Below are 17,535 nucleotides of genomic sequence, written 5' to 3'. Positions count from 1 at the left end.
AAACCAAAACCATCACAAGAAGGAGGAAACCTTACAAATTTTTTTTTTTTCAACAACCAAAGATTTATTGATTTGAATTGATATTGTCCAACACAGATTCAAAATCAAAAGAACAGTTAATACATCATTTTTTTTCGCATTTGGAAGAAGAAACAGACAGGGAAAAATGTTACGTTACAGTGAAGGTGAGTAAAACATTAGAAAACCTGAGGGAAAAATAATTTTACCGAAAACCCTACTGTATACGTCAACTCCTGAAATAAGACAAACGGCCATTGTTTTGGTCAGCTCAGAAGACGCCACAGAAGATGGTGACCTATAACCCCAACAAAGTAGTGTCTCTAAAACATTCCTCTGCTGATGACTATGGCGAGAGGTCCGGTCTGACTATTCCAGGTTCAGGTAAGAAAACATCAACCTGTATTGAAGCGTAGCCCTAAGGGGAGGGGATGGGTGGGAAGAGTCAATGGGGGACTCTGAATAATAAGGCTGCGACAGGCCTTGTTCGGATTCTCCATCAGCAATCATTTAGTTAGCTTTTGTAACTGCTAAGCGATAACTGCCTTTAACAGACTGACCCTCAATTAATTAACATAAATTGCTGTTGCCCCCATCCCAATCCCTTGCCTAGTGTAAAACTTGCTGCATGCCTGTTTTTAGCCCCCCGCATCACTTATACCTCTCATACCTGTCAGTCTATCAACATAGCATAACCATATTTGATCCATACACAGTGGAATAATCTCAAAAGAAGCCTTTTTATTCTCCAAAACACCCAGCGACATCCACTTGCTCCTCTCCCACCACCTTCTATTCTCCTGATTCTCCACTCTAGGCCTGTGGGCTACCGAACTTGGAGCTCAGCTTGGTGATGAGGGCCATGACCTTGGGGTTACCCTGGTACTTTGCAATGTTGGCTGGGTTCTGAGCCACGTCCTGGAAAGCTGCCATCACCTCTGGGTCCTATAGACACAACCACACACACACACGACCAATAGGATTAGATATGGATACAGACATGGGACTCTGCTTATCAACGTGTGCCTGTGCAAGGCTTCAGGTGAAAAGCAGAAGGTGCCATACCTTCATGGCATTGAGCACTTCAGGGTCGTTGAAAAGTTCTCCCAGTCCGGGCATGCCGAAAGGAGAACCTCCAGCTCCACCAGCTCCACCAGCTCCACCAGCTCCACCAGCTCCACCAGCACCTCCAGGGAAACCTCCAGGGAAACCTCCAGGGAAACCGCCGGCACCTCCAGGGAAACCTGTAGGAGAAGACAGAGGAAACAGCCTTTAAAACAGACTGTATTGGACCCCACAGTGGTCGATCCTCTATAGCAGTGGTCAACCCCGGTCCTGGACGGCTACTCAAGTGTGATGGTTCTTGTTGTTGTGTTCCAACCTAGGCCAAGGAGGTCTTGACTAGGGGTTTCACCAGGGGTGGTGAAATGACACAGACAGTCCCTTTGATGACATCAAAACATTCCCTTCATCTTACCTGGGAAACCAGGGAAACCACCAGGGAAACCACCAGCTCCTCCACCACCAGCTCCTCCCCCGGCTGCTTGTCTGGCCTCCTCCTCCTGTGGAGACAGATACAGGCACGGGTCAGAGAGGATATAGACTGACTATCCTGCGTCCAAATTCTCCACCCTTTCCCAAAGTATACACTCGTTCACTCCCTTAGATAAACTTGAATGGGACTAGACTGGCACAAGAGCCCATCCTTATGCCCAGTGATACGCTGTTAAAAACATGCAGGGAAAGTGCATGTGCATACTTCAGGAAAAGGAGAAAAATGGGACAGCAGTAGATGGTGACAATTACACTCAAGTTGTTGTTAACTATGCTTCTTGCTTCAATTGTTCTCATGCTGCTTTGAATTTACTCACCTTTTTTTTGATGTTCAAAAGTTATTTGGGGGAGTTCTTTTTTGGGGCAGTCCCACTCATATATATATTTTTTTATTGTGATAAGACAGTAGAGATTTGACAGAAAGGATGGGTGAGAGAGAGAAGGGATGACATGCAGGATATGTCCGCGGCCGGAATCGAACCGGGAACCCTGCGCTTACGTGGTCAACGCTTAGTCCGCTACGCCACCTAAGCGCCCCCCGAATTTACTCACCTTCTGTGCCTTCTCATGCTCCTCCCTCGCTTTCTTCACTCTCTCCTTCCTCTCCTTGAGCTCACGCTCCTCCCTCTTCCGCTGGTACTTGCGCTTGTGCTCCATGATTTTGTTGGCCTAAGGGGGAAAGATAGAAAGAGACAGTGATAAGTTCCAGAAGAAAATTAGTGGGCTTGCAATGTCTTATTTTGATGATGCAGCAGGCGTGCTGTTCAGTCACGGCTTTTCACTGTCTTGGTGCTAGTGTTGGACGGCTTTACGGTTAAACCGAAAACCGGGGTCTCTGAAAATAGCAACGGTTTGTCAATACCGTCATAAAACCAGATTTTTATGTTTTTTTACATTTTATCACCAAGTCATAAATTGTGTGGTTGAAGATGCTATGAAAGTGATTTTTGTAAACAATGTAATTTGTCAAATAAATTACCCGTCTAAAAAGACAGAGAAATATGAAGAAAACAAATGCCGTTGTTGAAATGGTTGATCCCTAAAAAAAAAAAAAAAAAGTTTGCAATATGGACGCATTTTGTTTTTTCCGACCTAATGACAAGGGTGAGCCAGCAAATATTGACATGGCTGTGTGTAGGCTTTGCATGGACAAGGTGACAGGCGAACTTGTGGTTGACAGAGACGAAGGTCCTCTTCTCTGGTGGAAATCCAATTCAGCGTTCAGAGCGCTTCAGAGTGCGTGTTCAGCACAGCAGGCAAAGCTTTAAGTCCGTTATGAGCCCTGCTGAAGCCTGGAAAGGTGAACATGCTAGTTTTTCTGGCAAAAAACCTACAATAGCCTAACAGACTATTTAATAATTGTATGTACTCTCAGGCCCGATGGGTTACAGTGCAGGCAGCTACATTGCAGAGTATCACATTTTTGTCGTTGTGTGAGAATAATAATGATAGTCAATGAATCTGCAGCCTAATGCTCATATAAATCAATCAAACTTTATTTATATAGCACAAGTCATGCATTAAATGTAACTCCAAGTGCTGAACAATAGTAAATAAACCACAATACAATAAAACAAGAGGTAGGAGATAATAATAAACGGCTAAAGAGTGTTTGTGCAGCGCCACTGTCTGTGTGGTTGAAGACGCTATTGAAAGTGATGAGAACGCAGACAGAAAGAAGAATACGCGATCACAGCACTCGGCTGCTGTAATACGCTCTGCGGGTGCAGAATGGATCATAGGGCTTCATCATTTGAAATGAGTGGCTCCGTCAAAGCCCTACAACAATGTGATTTTGAATCCCACGGTTACACCGAGAAACACAGTTAAATTTGGAGACGGTTTAACGGTTTCTAAAATTGGAAACCGCCCAACCTTACTTGGCACCCCAGTGGTGGAACAGGCTTCACTGCTGTCAGGACTGCAGAGTCACTACCTATCTTCCGCTGTAGACTAAAGACCCATCTCTTCAGTCTACATCTTGACTGTCATTCCTAAATACTTCTTCACCCTCCACTACCCCTCTGTCCACTTTCAGGACAAATGTACTTGTTGTAAGTTGCTTTGGATAAGAGCTGCTAAATGTAAAACATTTAAATGTAATTTTGGTAGTAGAAAACCTTTTTAAAAATGGTTTGGACGATAGTTCTTTTTAAATTGTATTTACAAATAGCTTAATAGGCAGCAAAACCAAAAGTAACAGCACACCCAGCTAGTCCTCTCTGCACATCCCAGCTAGTCCTCGCTGATATCACACCCAGCTAGTCCTCTCTGCACATTGAAGACGTAGAGCAGAAGGTAGAGCCGGCATCTAATGATCGCAAAGTTGGCAGATCGGCGGTTCGAACCCTGGCTGGCCACATGTTGAGGTGTCCTTGAGCAAGACACTGAACCCCAAATTGCTCCCAATGAGCGGGCCGGCGCCTTGCATGGTAGCTTGCCGCCATTGGTGTATGAATGTGTGTGTGAATGGGTGAATGAGGGGCCAGTGTAAAGCGCTTTGGAATAAGGCGCTATATAAGTCCAGGTACAATTTAGAATTGGATTGATGTGAAGTTGTAAGAGGAGTGGCAGGAAAAAAAATCAGAGAATTGGCAGGAAATAAATATGCAAGCAAGCCCTCTAATAAGTGTCTTTGATATCAGGGCAGTTTCAAGGAGATAGACAAACAGGGAGTCAGTCAGTGAGTGGGTGGGTGGCTACCTTGGGCTGAACCTCTTTCAGCATGGCACTCGCGTCTTCATCGTAGTCCAGTTTACAGGCTGTACCCAGGTCCTTAGCTGCCTCCTCCCATTGTCCCAGAAGCCTGACACACACAAAGGAAGGACAACACAGACTGTTGGTCAAAGTGAAGGCCTCCCATTTTTTTCCTGTTTTATTTCATTTATACAAATAGCAAGTAAATATTTCATGTACTGTAAAACTGCATTGAGTCTATGTGCATCATGTCTTTTAGCTTGCTTTTATAATTGTTTTTATTTTCTTAAGATTGTTGTCTTTATTTGCACTTTACACCACGGACCTCATTGTCTCTTAGCTTGTTTTATAGCATTTTCACTTTTTTATTGTCTAGTGTGTAATATTTGTGATATGTTATGTGTATATGTTTGTGAATATGTGAATATGTTTTCTGTTTTTGCACCTTCAGAAGAACCACTACAATTTCATTGTATAGGCAACTGTACAAGGACAATAAAGTCTATTCTATCTATTCTATTCTATCAATGTTGGAGATGATAGCCTGTCAGAAAGCATACTTGTGGGCCTTTCCCCTCCACTTGTAGGGCTGTGCAGAATCGGGGTTGATGTCGATCGCTCTGTCGCAGTCTCTCTTGGCGGCATTGGGTTTCTGCATCCGGATGTAAACGCTAGTAAAAAAAAAAAAAAAAAGGCGATTAGTATCACTACTATACTGAATATTAACCTACATCACTAATGTACGAAAACATGTCATGTGACAGAGCATTGTGAAGTCTTGCAGCGGCACTCACCTAGCCCTCTTGGCATACGTGATGGCTACACTTGGGTTGAACTTGATGGCTTCAGTGAAGAGGTCCAAAGCTTTCTGCAACTCACCTGCATTTGAGAACAGGGTGAACATTACATTTATGGAAACTTGCAATGTCGAAATTAGTGCACAAGCACAGTGGATGGGAAAGCAACTCACCCTCTCCTAATGCTTCAATAGCCCGCATCTTCTTCTCATTGGCCTGATCCATCATTTCCTCTGTGACCTAAAAGAACAAGAACAGTGATACACTAATTGTTTGTGCCGTTTGATGGAACATTTCAGATTACATCTGGATCATGATCCGTTTGGGTGGCAAGACAAATCTTACTTATGGGTTTTAGGAAAACACACTATTTGAGAGCTTGCCTGTTCACTAGACGGATTGTCAAACATCATGTGGTATTCCATCAAAACAACTATGGATTGATTAGCCTTCAGTCGAGGTTTACAAGTGCAGTTAATATCCTCACCTCCACCTCCAAGTCTCCCATCTCCTGGGGTTCATCTGTGTCTGGCTCAATCACCCCTTCATCGTCAATTTCTGAAGAAACACACAGACAAGGACAAGTGAATTCAAAGTTCCTCAGGAATTGTAGATTCCTTAGTAGATTAGTAGATTACATTCCGTAGATTAGTTAGTATTGCTTAAGAACTGAAGTGCATTTCTTTTAGTGTTGTTCCGATACCGATACTAGTATCGGCATGGCCACCGATACGCACAAAAATGCTGGTATCGGTATCGGCGAGTACTTTACAAAAACGTAAGTTATATATATATTTTTTTACTTAAACTTTACGAGTTTTACAAAGGTTTTGAGCAGTGCCAGACTAAGTGTTAGCAATAATTTTACATCGAGGTGAGTATGCGGCTCAAAAAACATGTTTTTTTGTTTTGTTTTTTCAAACGCCGTGGTATCGGATCGGTACTCGGTATCGGCAAGTACTGCACGGTCAGGTATCGGTATCAAAAAATGGTATCGGAACAACACTAATTTCTTTCAACAGCATTGTTGACTCTGATCATGTGTATAGAATTATTTCTGATCTCAATGAGACCCCCTAGGTAAAAGTGTGGACCAGGGGAGGGACTGCGAGGAGTGAACATACCTAAGTCACTCTCCTCACTCTCAGAGGTCATGGTGGGCCCACCCGGCCCAGGAGTATAGGCAGGGGGAGGAGCTGCTCCAGCACATGGACACCCACCCTGAGGACAGAGAAACAGACAGTTAATTTACCGAACGGATCACGATTAGCTATCCAGAAGTTAATGAGTACCTACTGAGGCCTACAAGTTAACAGGTGCAATTTGTAGTGGATGGAGGAATGTCTATCTATATTTTGTAGGCTTGTCTTTTGTTTTTATTTAATAATTGTGGCAGTGTTGTGATTTCCGTTATCTCACCTTACATGATGACGACTCATTTTTGGGCGGTTTTGGAATTTTGGCTCCCATTCTAGAAAAAAAGAGACAAGAGTATTTTATGAAATATCATTCTCTCAACTATGAACATTTACACCGCACCCACCAGTCCTCAAGCGTAAGGTGCAGGGAGTGAGTGGGCGTGACTGCGGCAATGATGTTCAACTCCGTGTAGATTAAGAGGTATGTTAACTAGAACATACTCTTAACATTAAAGTGGAGAACAGTTTCGACATTACACAGTTCCGTAATTCATTAATGGTATGACACATTTATGACAATGCATTTGAACAACGTTCAGATAAGAGTGATCAACGTGAATTCCTTGAATTGAAAGAAATCACTGATCTGTTGTTGACAAAAGGCATATGCGATACAGCAGACAGCAGACGGAGATGGAGTATTTACCCCCCCAGCCAGGAGCGGAGGAAGCTGAGCTCGGGCAGGTGCAACACGGAGGGATTCTCGTCGCACAGCTGCACGAAGGCCTTCAACTCGGACACTTTCCGGGGGTCCATTCTGACTCCTCTGGTCCAGCACTCGCTACACGGGGGAGAGACAAGAGTAAAAAAAAAATCGAAACTGTTAGCCACCTTGGCTAGACACATGTTTGCATTGACTGCATTCAGGAACCGATCGCAAAACTACTCACCGAAATATGATCTACGCGATCGAGTAGTGAAACTATGGATTATCAACGAGTGGAACACATTTAGCCAACACACACGGACACGTGCACTATTTGTGAATGAATTCGACCGTTCATTTGAGAGTGGATTGAGGATGGCTAGAATATTCTGGAATTCTAGCGAGAAGCCGTGTTAGCGGGTAGGGTTTTTTTTTTTTTTTTTTTGAACGAAGGCCATGCAAACTGCAATCATCTGAAGTGAATTGCAATAAAACACAGCGTGAAAGTGCTAGCTACCTGTATGACCAGTCAAATCTTCAACGACAGGCGATGGCGAGGGGAGAAATGGAACCGAGCCTCTACCACACGACCGCGCTGATCGTCGATGGGTGTCGGTGCGATCACTTGTTGTCAGGCGTCAATTAGACGGAAACATATGACAAACAAAAAAAGGTCCTGCGTTATGAACGGGTTGTCGCCAACAATATACGTCATACGACTCTGTATCCAATCAGAAAACTCACACGCCGCTTCTTCCACCAATGGCAGGATGGATCTTAAAGGGGAGGCCGACACTGTCACCTTCTCATAAGCAGGGCACTCCTGCGACATGCATGAGTAGGGAGTTCTTCACATGCTTTCCCCGTTGCTTAGGTAGTGATAGGTAATATAGTCTATTTTAGCTCACCCCTATATCTCATTGATCTTTACTGTATCTACCTCAATCAATACTCTCTAAGCGGGACACACATCATGGTGGTGTGTCGTTGACAGCCTCAACCATGTTGCACTCCCCCAACATTCTCACCAGATCGGCCGTCCAGTTGCTGTCCAGTCGAGGTTCGAATCATTTGTGTTGTAAATGAATTGCCTCGTATGTATTGAATATTACATTTTTGCAATGTATTTGCCCAGAACAAATGAGCTTGTCTTTGACATGTTTGCATTAAGTGGTTGGCAGTTACCCCAAAGGTCTTATGAAAGTTCACATGCAGTATTATGTTTGTATAAGAAGTATACTTGTCACTGTCTGTGCCACTACCGTTATTCCCCCAATTCTATTTACAGCTTTATGAATCCAGACTCAACATTAGGTTTAATGTAGAAGCAACTAAACACATTAAACACACTTTCTGACCATCATCTGTGTGGTCAGCTGTCTCACTTTTACACTAACTGTCAAATGCTGTGTACTAAGAGCCGGGTAGGTAGGCCTGTTGTGTGACCCTCGTCTGCTTCACTGAAACCTCTCTCTCGCTGTCTGCAGGGTGTGTCTGGTGTCCGTGCCGGAATGTTTCTGTCAAACTAGGAGGGTGGAAACAGAAGAAGGTTCCGTCAAGATACCTTGGCCAGCCAAGCCCCTTCTCTCACCCACACCTTATCAAACATGGTGAGTCTGTTTGTGTGCATATGTGTAGTGTAGTTTATTCTCAAGTGCAGGAATGAGCAACAGCAGGTACTATCGATCAATAGGTTCAATAGGTACAATCAACATGTTGCAACAAGGGAACAATCTTCAGCATCACAGCAGAGAAATTGTCCAATCTCCAATAGGAAGGACACAGCTTATACCAAGAATTGAATAGAATTAAATGATTGCCTGTCGATGATTCACCCTGTACGTCAAGTGCTATCAACACATTAAGAAAGAGCATACAGATACAAAAGAGAGTTCATATACATATAAGACTTCACTTAAACAGACCATGAGGTACCTGTGGATTGACTTCTGTCAGGGACATTCTGGTCGTGAAAACCAGTGGACAAGCTTAGAGATTCGTCAATAGAACATACAAGTATTCATAAGGCTAGAAATGATTCAGTGATATGATCAGTTATACAATCATGTAATATACTCACACTATACACATCATGATCACATATTGTGGTTATACAAGTATAAACATAAACTTCAATAATCTTGCAATTCCCCCACCGCAATATTTTAGGAGAAATCTAAATTTCCTGGGTTCACACATTTACATGTTAATTTTGTCCTGTATGTGACCACTGATCTCTATAGCAATCATGCAATTGTGTGTGATTCACACAGAATTACAGAAAGATTAGATTTCTCTACCAATCTTTGAATCTATAAGATGTCACATCTAATATAATAGGTATTTCCTTCCTTGTCCTCTTCTCCTGCAATATTGACTATTTTCCCTCCCTCTTTCCTTCATAGATGAGGTGACTCCTGGCCTGACCCAAACAGAGTATGAGCTCCGCAGACAAAGACTAGCCTCCCTGATCGAGGCCCAGGCGGACCGGCTGGGGCCCACAGAATCCTCCAACTCCCACCTGGTCATAGTCCTCTCCCACCCCACCCGCTACATGACCAACGACATCCCCTACCCCTTCCACCAGAACCAGGACTTCCTCTACCTCACAGGCATCCTTGAGCCCAACAGTGCCCTGGTTCTGTCTGGCACAGGCCGCCCCGACCATGCCATCCTCTTTGTGCCCCGCAGGGATCCGGCCCGGGAGCTGTGGGACGGGGCCAGGTCGGGGAAGGACGGGGCGGCAGCGTTAACAGGGGTGGAGAGGGTCCACAGCACGGAAGAGCTGGGCCTGGTTCTTAAGAGCCTTAAAGGTAGGGGATGCCTGGGGGGGGGGGGGGAAGCTGTGCGGGGCTGTAGTAATTTCCTTCCTTGCAAAGTGACAAAAGAATGAGGCAGTGTCTTACAGTGCCCTACCAGTGATATGACCAGTGTCTTATCATTGCTTCTCTCTCTCTCTCTTCCTCCTCTCTCTCCATCCTGCTCTCTCTCTCTCTCTCTCTCTCTCTCTCTCTCTCTCTCTCTCTCTCTCTCTCTCTCTCTCTATCTCAGGCAGCACTGTGTGGTATGATGGCTCCCAGCCCTGCCATCCACAGCTCCACCAGACCCATGTTTGGCCTCTACTGGAAGGGGGGCCCATGGTGCGTTCTCTCAGGCCCCTCACACACTCCCTTAGGGCCCTCAAGAGCCCTGCCGAGGTGGCCCTCATGGAGAAGGCTGGCTGCATCACAGCTCAGGTGAGTCACCTCACACATGTCATCAGTTAAGTCCTCAAACTGCTTTAAGTACTTGTTTGAGACCCTCTCGACCTCCCTACTTTTCAGGCATTCAGGAAGACTATGGGTATGTCTCAACAAGGGAACATTGACGAAGCACTACTGTATGCAAAGGTGAGGTGCTGTTGTATGTCAGATTGTCCTTTAACATGTATTTGTGTGTACTGTATATGTGTAAATGTGGGAATATTGGCTTGACAGGTGTTCCTGGTTAGTCAGGTGTGTTTCGTCACATTATTTGTGCAAACATAAGAGAGCTGTCAATGTCTAGTATTGATTTTAGGCTTGGCATTTGCCTTTGGAGTCTGTTATTAGTGCCTGTCAACATGAGGATCAAAGAGACAAGGAAGCCATTATGACGCTTCCCCCCCCCAAAAAAGGATGGTCAGGTTACAGTTTGCTAAAAAGTACCTAAAAAACTTGCAGAGGACTGGAAAATGGTCTTGTGGATAGACAAGACTAATATGATCATGTACTAGAGTGATTGCAAGAGGACAGTTTGGAGAAAAAAGGATCTGCCCAACATTTACAGCACACCACTATTTCTGCGAAACGATAGTGCCTACCTGCAAGCAATGGTCACCTCACAAACACCAGCCCGTTCACTCAGCTCTTCCACCTCTGCTGGCCGACTGGCACCACCACCTCTACGCGGATGTGGCAGTCGCGCTACCCGGTCATGACTCTTTACCGTCCTGGCAGCCCGCTGGTGGAACCGCCGTAGACTGAAGACCCATCTCTTCAGGCTACACCTTAACTGTCCCTCCTGAGACATCAACTTGTCCCTCTACGTTTCTCTACTGTAAAAAATAATAATATATAAATATATTCTTCAACCCCCATTGAATTAAAGCTGAGAGTCTGTACTTTAACCCCATAGTAATTGTTTGATTTCAAATTCAAACTGTTGGATTATAGAGTGTAAATAAGACATGCCAATACTTATGGAGGGCACTGTACAGTAGAAGTGTGGAATTTAAAAGATGTTTTGGCATTTGAAACTGCTAAATGGTTAATTGTCACCTCTCAGGGTTGTGAATAATGACTTCACATTAACCTCTCTCCCTTTCTCTCTCTAAATCTCAGTTTGACTTTGAGTGCCGTGCCCATGGAGCCAACTTCCTGGCCTACCCTCCCGTTGTCGCCGGTGGAAACAGATCCAACACACTTCATTACATAAACAACAACCAGATTGTCAAGGTGAAGGGAGATATGTTACTGATGAATATGGGCTGGTACTTGAAAAGGAGGTCAGACTTTTTTTGTTTGTTGCCATTATACAGTTTGTATACATTATACAGTATACAGTGCGGCTTGAAAGTATGTGAACCCCTTGTGCAATTATAGATTTCTTTCGTTTTTACCATAAATCTTTATTTAATCTTACATAACAGGTTTATAATGACCAATTCCATATGTTGGTTCAGAGAGAATCATGGGTGTAGAAGAAAAACTAAATTATAAAGAAATTAGTGCAGGTGCAAAATTAAGTGAACCCCAAGTTGCCTTGGTTAAATCAAGTAGGTAAGTAGAATCCGGTGGGTAAATAATTGGGTACCAAATGAACCAGTTGAAGGAGAGATCTTTAGGAAAGAGTTCGGGTGGGATAAATAGAGAATAAGAAACCTGGTCAGTTTTGTGTTATCCATACAGGTGAATGCAAAACACACCATGCCGAGAGGAAAGGAGATCTCAGAGCACATCAGTCCAAAGAATGGCTCAGGATAAAGAAGATTTGTGTTTTGGATTGGCCGAAGTCAAATTCTGACCTAAATCCAATTGAGATGCTGTGGCAGGACCTGAAGCTGGCAGTTCATGCCAGACACCCCACAAACCTCACTCAATTCGCTCACTTCTGTAAGGAAGAGTGGGCAAAATATCTCAAACAGATGTCAGAGACTGATTAGTGGCTATACGAGATATTTACTCCCAAGTTATTGCTGCTAACGGAGGTGCCACAAGCTATTGACTGAAGAGATTCACTTATTTTTGCACCTGCACTAATTTCTTTATAATTTAGTTTTCCTACTACATGCATGATTCCCTCTAAACCAACATATGGAATTGGTAAATATAAACCTGTTATGTTAGATAAAAAAAGACTGGTTCTGATTTAATAAAGTAAACAAAAAAAATCTAGAATTGCACAAGGGGTTCACATACTTTCAAGCAGCACTGTATCTTCATATGAAATCGGTATCTTCAATTTGAAAAGTGTTCATTAGTACATTACTTGATAAACTATAAATGATAGGCTGATAGAAATAATTACTTTTTAGATTTTTAGGCTTACAAATTAGTAAGAAACATTGGTTCTCTTCCATTTGGTCCTGCTATTGATGTGTTGAATATCCCACCTTCTCTCTCTCAGGATGGGGAAACAGTGCTACTTGATGGAGGATGTGAATATTATGGTTATGTCAGTGATATCACTCGCACCTGGCCAGTTAATGGAAAGTAAGTGTGATCTTCCTAAAACAAGTGGTGCATATGCAGTAAGTGTTAAGATAGAGGTCTGGGGGGACATTTTGGAGTGGTGTCCCCTCTTCTCCTTCATTTGCACCTTCTCTATTCACTCCCTCCCTCCTCTAACCAGCCCCTCTTTACTCCTCTCTGTGTGTGTGTGTGTGTGTGTGTGTGTGTCTCTGCGTGTGCACCCGCCCGCCCAGGTTCAGCCCAGCCCAGGCGGAGCTGTATGAGGCAGTGCTGGAGGTGCAGATGGCCTGTCTGTCTCTGTGCTCCCCAGGTGTGAGTCTAGACCACATCTACAGCACCATGCTGACCCTGCTGGGACACCAACTCAGAGAGCTGGGTGTGGTGAAGAGCTCCACTAGTGATGCTGATGCACTCAAGGTACTTTCCTTGAACCACATCTTAATGTGCTTCTGATTAATGTAGTTGGGACCGATTAAAACACTCCTTTACTTATAGTAGCAGTGGCACCATGTTAAGTGAATCATGTTGAGCATTGACAACAATAGGGTTTGACTTCAAAGATCACATCATTATTGTCTCATAAAAGTGTTTTAGTGATGAGGCTGAATACTAAGTAATATGGTCTGTTTGTTTTGTGGCTTTTACCATAGAGGCTATTGCTGTCAGAAACCAATGACTAATTGTGTAGCAGTGGATGGCCTTTTTTGTGATATCATTTCCTTCCATGTTACCTCACATTTTAGGTTAATATTTTTGCCCCTGCATGCCGAGTTCAGAAATAAAGTGCAAATAGAAAGCAGCTACACAACTGAAAGCAAAACACACGATCAAACACTTACAGTTAACATCTTTCCAGGGCAAAGAATCTAGGAACGTTGGATATCTAGTGTTTATTTTTACTCTTTCCAATGGTCTGTGGTCAGGAAATGATCATGACCTCTTCTGGCCAATTTAAACTGTAAAATAGTGACCTAATTACAGCCTTCATAAAGCACACTATCCCAGTGTGCTACGTATAATAGAGTCCTTTCCTGTAGCAGTTAAACTCTGGGAAATGGGATGAAAGCAAGCCAAACCAAAGCTTAATGTACAGTTAAGCAACTGGACTATTTCAAGTGTCTGGTCTGAAATAGAAGGTGTACAGTATGTGTACAGTAATAACACAAGAGATATGTTTAACAGTGAATTAGCCTAAGTGTTTGTTCAATGACCATTATGCAAAGCGGAGTCCTGATTATGAAGATTATCAGTTGGTTAGTGTCTGAAGGAACTAAATGTTGTACATTTGGACAGGATTTCTTTAGCATCTCAAACTACAATATTATATTGGTACCAAGGTATAAGGAAACAAATTATAGAGTGTACATACATACTATGGGTACAGTATGTGGTTATAATGTCAATGTACCACAGTTAACCTTCTCTCCAGATAAACATATATTTACAGGTAATTCATTGATAAATAAACAACAAAAAATACTTATATTTTTTTAATCAAAACCTACAGACCAAATATGTACATTTCTCACTATACCAATAACTACCTAGGATATGAAACACAGTGAATGGGATTGAAACTGAAAAAGGAGATTAGGCTTGCAGGGTCCCTTATTTCTTGCTTCCATGACCCATATCTCTCTTCTTAGGCGGCTCGACGATACTGTCCCCACCATGTTGGCCACTACCTGGGCATGGATGTGCACGACACCCCTGAGCTGTCCCGCTCTCAGCCCCTACAGCCTGGGATGGCCATCACCATAGAGCCAGGTATGCATGAGCCAGGGCCACACACACACACACACACACACACACACACACACACACACACACACACACTCACACACTCTCTCTCTCTTCCATGCATGCACATTGTTCATGGTCTTATGTACTTCTACACTCCTCCCACACAGACATTCATATACAGTGGAAAGAGCTTGCCAATAACATCCTGTATAATGTCTGTGCACGAATTTAATGCATTGTGAGCACACTCCAATTTGTCCATCTCCTTGTCTTTCAGGGCTGTACATCAATGAGGAGGATGACCAGGTTCCTGAGAGATTTCGGGGACTTGGAGTTAGAATAGAGGACGACGTTGTGATTCAGGACAAGGGACAACCCCTGATCCTGTCCTCTGATGCACCTAAAACCATTGCTGATGTGGAGAGAGCCTGTGCACAGAGATAGTGCTGCTTGAGAGGCAAAGGAGACATTGCACCTTGTTCTCAAATGGAATGGTTGAGAGTACGTGCCCCCAGAATTCTGGGAGTTGTGTGTGTTCGTTCAGGAGAATGTGAGCACCTGAAGATCTGCCTCAAAGTGAGTGGCAGCAGGTAGTGTTTGTGGGTTAATGTTATCAACCCTTTTCTCTTTTATATCTATATATAATAGAATCATATTTGTTCTCACAATAAAAACAAATACATTTCACAGGTTCCTTGAAGGATAGTATAGTAAACTGCCTAGTGACAGGTTTACTTTTTGCTTGGTTTTTCACTGGATTGAGTACAGGAGATGAGTTTATTGAAATCAAATGTGTGCCTCAGTGAAAATGTTGTTTCGTGTGCAGTGCACTCTACTCAAGAGTAGTTGATCCCACATGAAAGACAGCTGTGCACCATTATCTGACCTATTTAAGACAAATACTATTAAAAACATCGGTAGAAGATACTACTGGAAGGATATGTCGCAATGACATTCTTTGAAAATGTCGAGCTGAGGCGAAGCCAAGATGGTTTATTATGGCGAAGCGCCCCAGGAATTATCTTCCGCCGGTGCGTATTAGTGGAACACGACCGCCCCCTACCGGTGAGAATGTCTGTATTGCAACTCCGAAAGACCACGAAAGCGTTTTCCGGGCAATGCCGAGCACCAACCCCCCTTCACGCCTAATGTCGCTGTACCTCCAACCCTCCCCCCGTATCAGAGGAGTAGAAACAACAAGCCGCCATTTTGTTTGTGCGGACAGAGCGAAGAGAGGCAGGAGATCCGAGAAAGCGAGCGACTTTAGCGCCGATAACAGCGACTCCGAGAGCCGCCGGTGAAAGAGTGGCGGCATCGTGTCGGAGCAAAAAGAGGAAAAAAAGAAAACCGACAAACAAGAGATAAGGTTGAAGAAGAACGAGGGAGTGAAAAAAAAAAAAATCTTTGAAAAATCCAAGGAAGGGGGTGTCTTTACGGAGCGGAGAGGAGAGGCGGAAGAAGGCAATATTTTAACGAAGGAAAACCTGCGAGCGAAAAAATAGAACATTACAAATCATAATGTACCCATCCCCGTGGAAGAAAAAATGCCCGCATAGACATATATAACCATAACTAGCTGTTGGGCATAAGAGGGGGGGGGGGAGGAAAATACGGATTTAAAGGAAAGGAGAAATTATCAGGATAAACGCGAAGGGGGGCATTCTCCATCACAAAGACTCAATGAAAGGATTTTGTGGACCCAAAATATTTTGGGGGGTGTTGCTATCTTTATTTTAGGGAACCGAAGATTCCCACTTCTAAAATAGCCATAATATTGTAGCGACCCCCCCCTCGCTTTATCCGATTGTCGCTCATCGCTGTATTCTCTTGTTCTTGGTTGGGATTTTTTTTTCTTCACTTGCATTGCAAGACTAATCAGTGTACGCAGTGACAGACAATTGTTTTGCAATATTTATCAACCATTTCATATTCTCAAATCAATGGTTATCCTATTGCAGTATTTTATTACCTGTTAAAGCTTAAGAAGAAAGCTCTTCTCAAGCACAGGGCAAGTAACCCTATGGAACGTCCTCTGCGAAATACAACTAAACGACTAATTGGATCAATCTGATAGGCCATTAATTGGCAAGATCTTTGATTTAAGAAACGATTTTGGCAAAGATAAATAAACAGGAATTCATCGAAAATTCTTTGTCAGGAGACATGCGGTGATTTTTGATTACTCGGTTGGTTACGATTTTTTTCTTCTTTTTTGCAAAAACCTTTAACCTCACTGACAGAATTCGTGCAAAGAGGTGCAACATCGAAATGTGCAAAATGTGTGTCCGGTGGTTGATAACTCAAACTAAACAAACATTACATGATGTAGCCTGCAGTTACATGCAACGGGGAACTTAGTAAATGCATGGAAATCGGAATTTCTAATAAGAACTCAATTGAGCATAGCCTTTTCAAGATTGAAACTTGGTCGGTATTAATTTTTCAACATAGCTGCACTTCAATGCTTTTTATTCAGTTCTGAAAAACAATCCAAGTTGTCAGTGTTGAATTTGGCAGAAATCAATGTATTAAATGCATCTCAGACCTCTGTCACCTATTGAGACAGGGTATCACGGTTTTACATCTCAGAATATCGATAAGCCTATCAACGGCTTGCTTCTACGTATGGGGATGGTTGTCATATTCTTTCACTGCGGGACACATTTATCAGTATTTTCGGATTAAACCAATGAACTGCAGGATCTAATCGTCTTTTTTGAGGTAATGTTGGGGACAAATTGCATAGACTGCAATGGAAATTCAGATCAAGTGGAAGATTTATCCGTTCTCGGGGCTCTCATAACTGTTGCATGAGACGAGGCCCCCAAAGTTACCACTGGGGTACGTCTAGGTTGCGTTCTTTTTATCGCGTTTCCCATCTGGCTTCCCTGGCCACGACCATTAAGCAGAGCGCTCTAGAATTAAACACGCGATTTGGCCGCCGACTATGGCGGAAAAGACTAATGCTGCCACGGAGGATAGGTCTTGGGACAATTTCTCCGTCGCCGAAGAGGCTACATGAGGTTGTCGAAGGCCTGCTCGCTTGTCTTTTTCACCGACTCCACCTTCCCTCCTCCTGCGCGACTCGGGAGAAATCTCTAAAGGAACCAGATCTCCGACAAGGGAGGGGGACTGATAGCTACGGCAAAGGATACATCGAGAGTGGGAAC

The 17,535-nt window shown here is 43.5% G+C and overlaps 2 protein-coding genes across 3 annotated transcripts; one reads left to right on the top strand and one right to left on the bottom strand.

Annotated features, from left to right (window-relative positions):
* Positions 1–53: 53 nt before the first annotated feature.
* On the bottom strand, positions 54–7,559 carry st13 (ST13 Hsp70 interacting protein). 2 transcript variants are annotated; one of them, XM_080522347.1, is made up of 13 exons: positions 7,429–7,559; positions 6,912–7,046; positions 6,486–6,537; positions 6,191–6,287; positions 5,554–5,624; positions 5,240–5,306; positions 5,064–5,148; positions 4,830–4,940; positions 4,276–4,378; positions 2,125–2,241; positions 1,496–1,580; positions 1,084–1,262; positions 54–963 (listed from the first exon to the last, which is right to left on the bottom strand). In XM_080522347.1, exons 2-13 carry the CDS (start codon positions 7,019–7,021, stop codon positions 832–834), a joined length of 1,209 nt encoding a protein of 402 aa, XP_080378473.1. In that variant the 5' UTR covers positions 7,022–7,046; positions 7,429–7,559; the 3' UTR covers positions 54–831. The 2 variants fall into 2 exon arrangements, with proteins under 2 accessions (XP_080378473.1, XP_080378474.1); XM_080522348.1 differs by lacking the exon at positions 7,429–7,559 and adding an exon at positions 7,156–7,400.
* Positions 7,560–7,741: 182 nt separating this feature from the next.
* xpnpep3 (X-prolyl aminopeptidase 3, mitochondrial) lies at positions 7,742–15,025 on the top strand. Its single transcript, XM_080523659.1, has 10 exons — positions 7,742–7,971; positions 8,399–8,521; positions 9,317–9,724; positions 9,963–10,147; positions 10,235–10,300; positions 11,273–11,386; positions 12,558–12,643; positions 12,856–13,039; positions 14,269–14,389; positions 14,643–15,025. Exons 1-10 carry the CDS (start codon positions 7,914–7,916, stop codon positions 14,807–14,809), a joined length of 1,512 nt encoding a protein of 503 aa, XP_080379785.1. The 5' UTR covers positions 7,742–7,913; the 3' UTR covers positions 14,810–15,025.
* The last annotated feature ends 2,510 nt before the right edge of the window (positions 15,026–17,535 follow it).

The sequence above is a fragment of the Nansenia antarctica genome (assembly GCF_963989245.1).
Source record: "Nansenia antarctica genome assembly, chromosome: 2".
NCBI lineage: Eukaryota > Metazoa > Chordata > Actinopteri > Argentiniformes > Microstomatidae > Nansenia > Nansenia antarctica.
The sequence above is the reverse complement of the archived record's forward strand: the minus strand, read 5'-3'. Positions and strand labels throughout refer to the sequence as shown.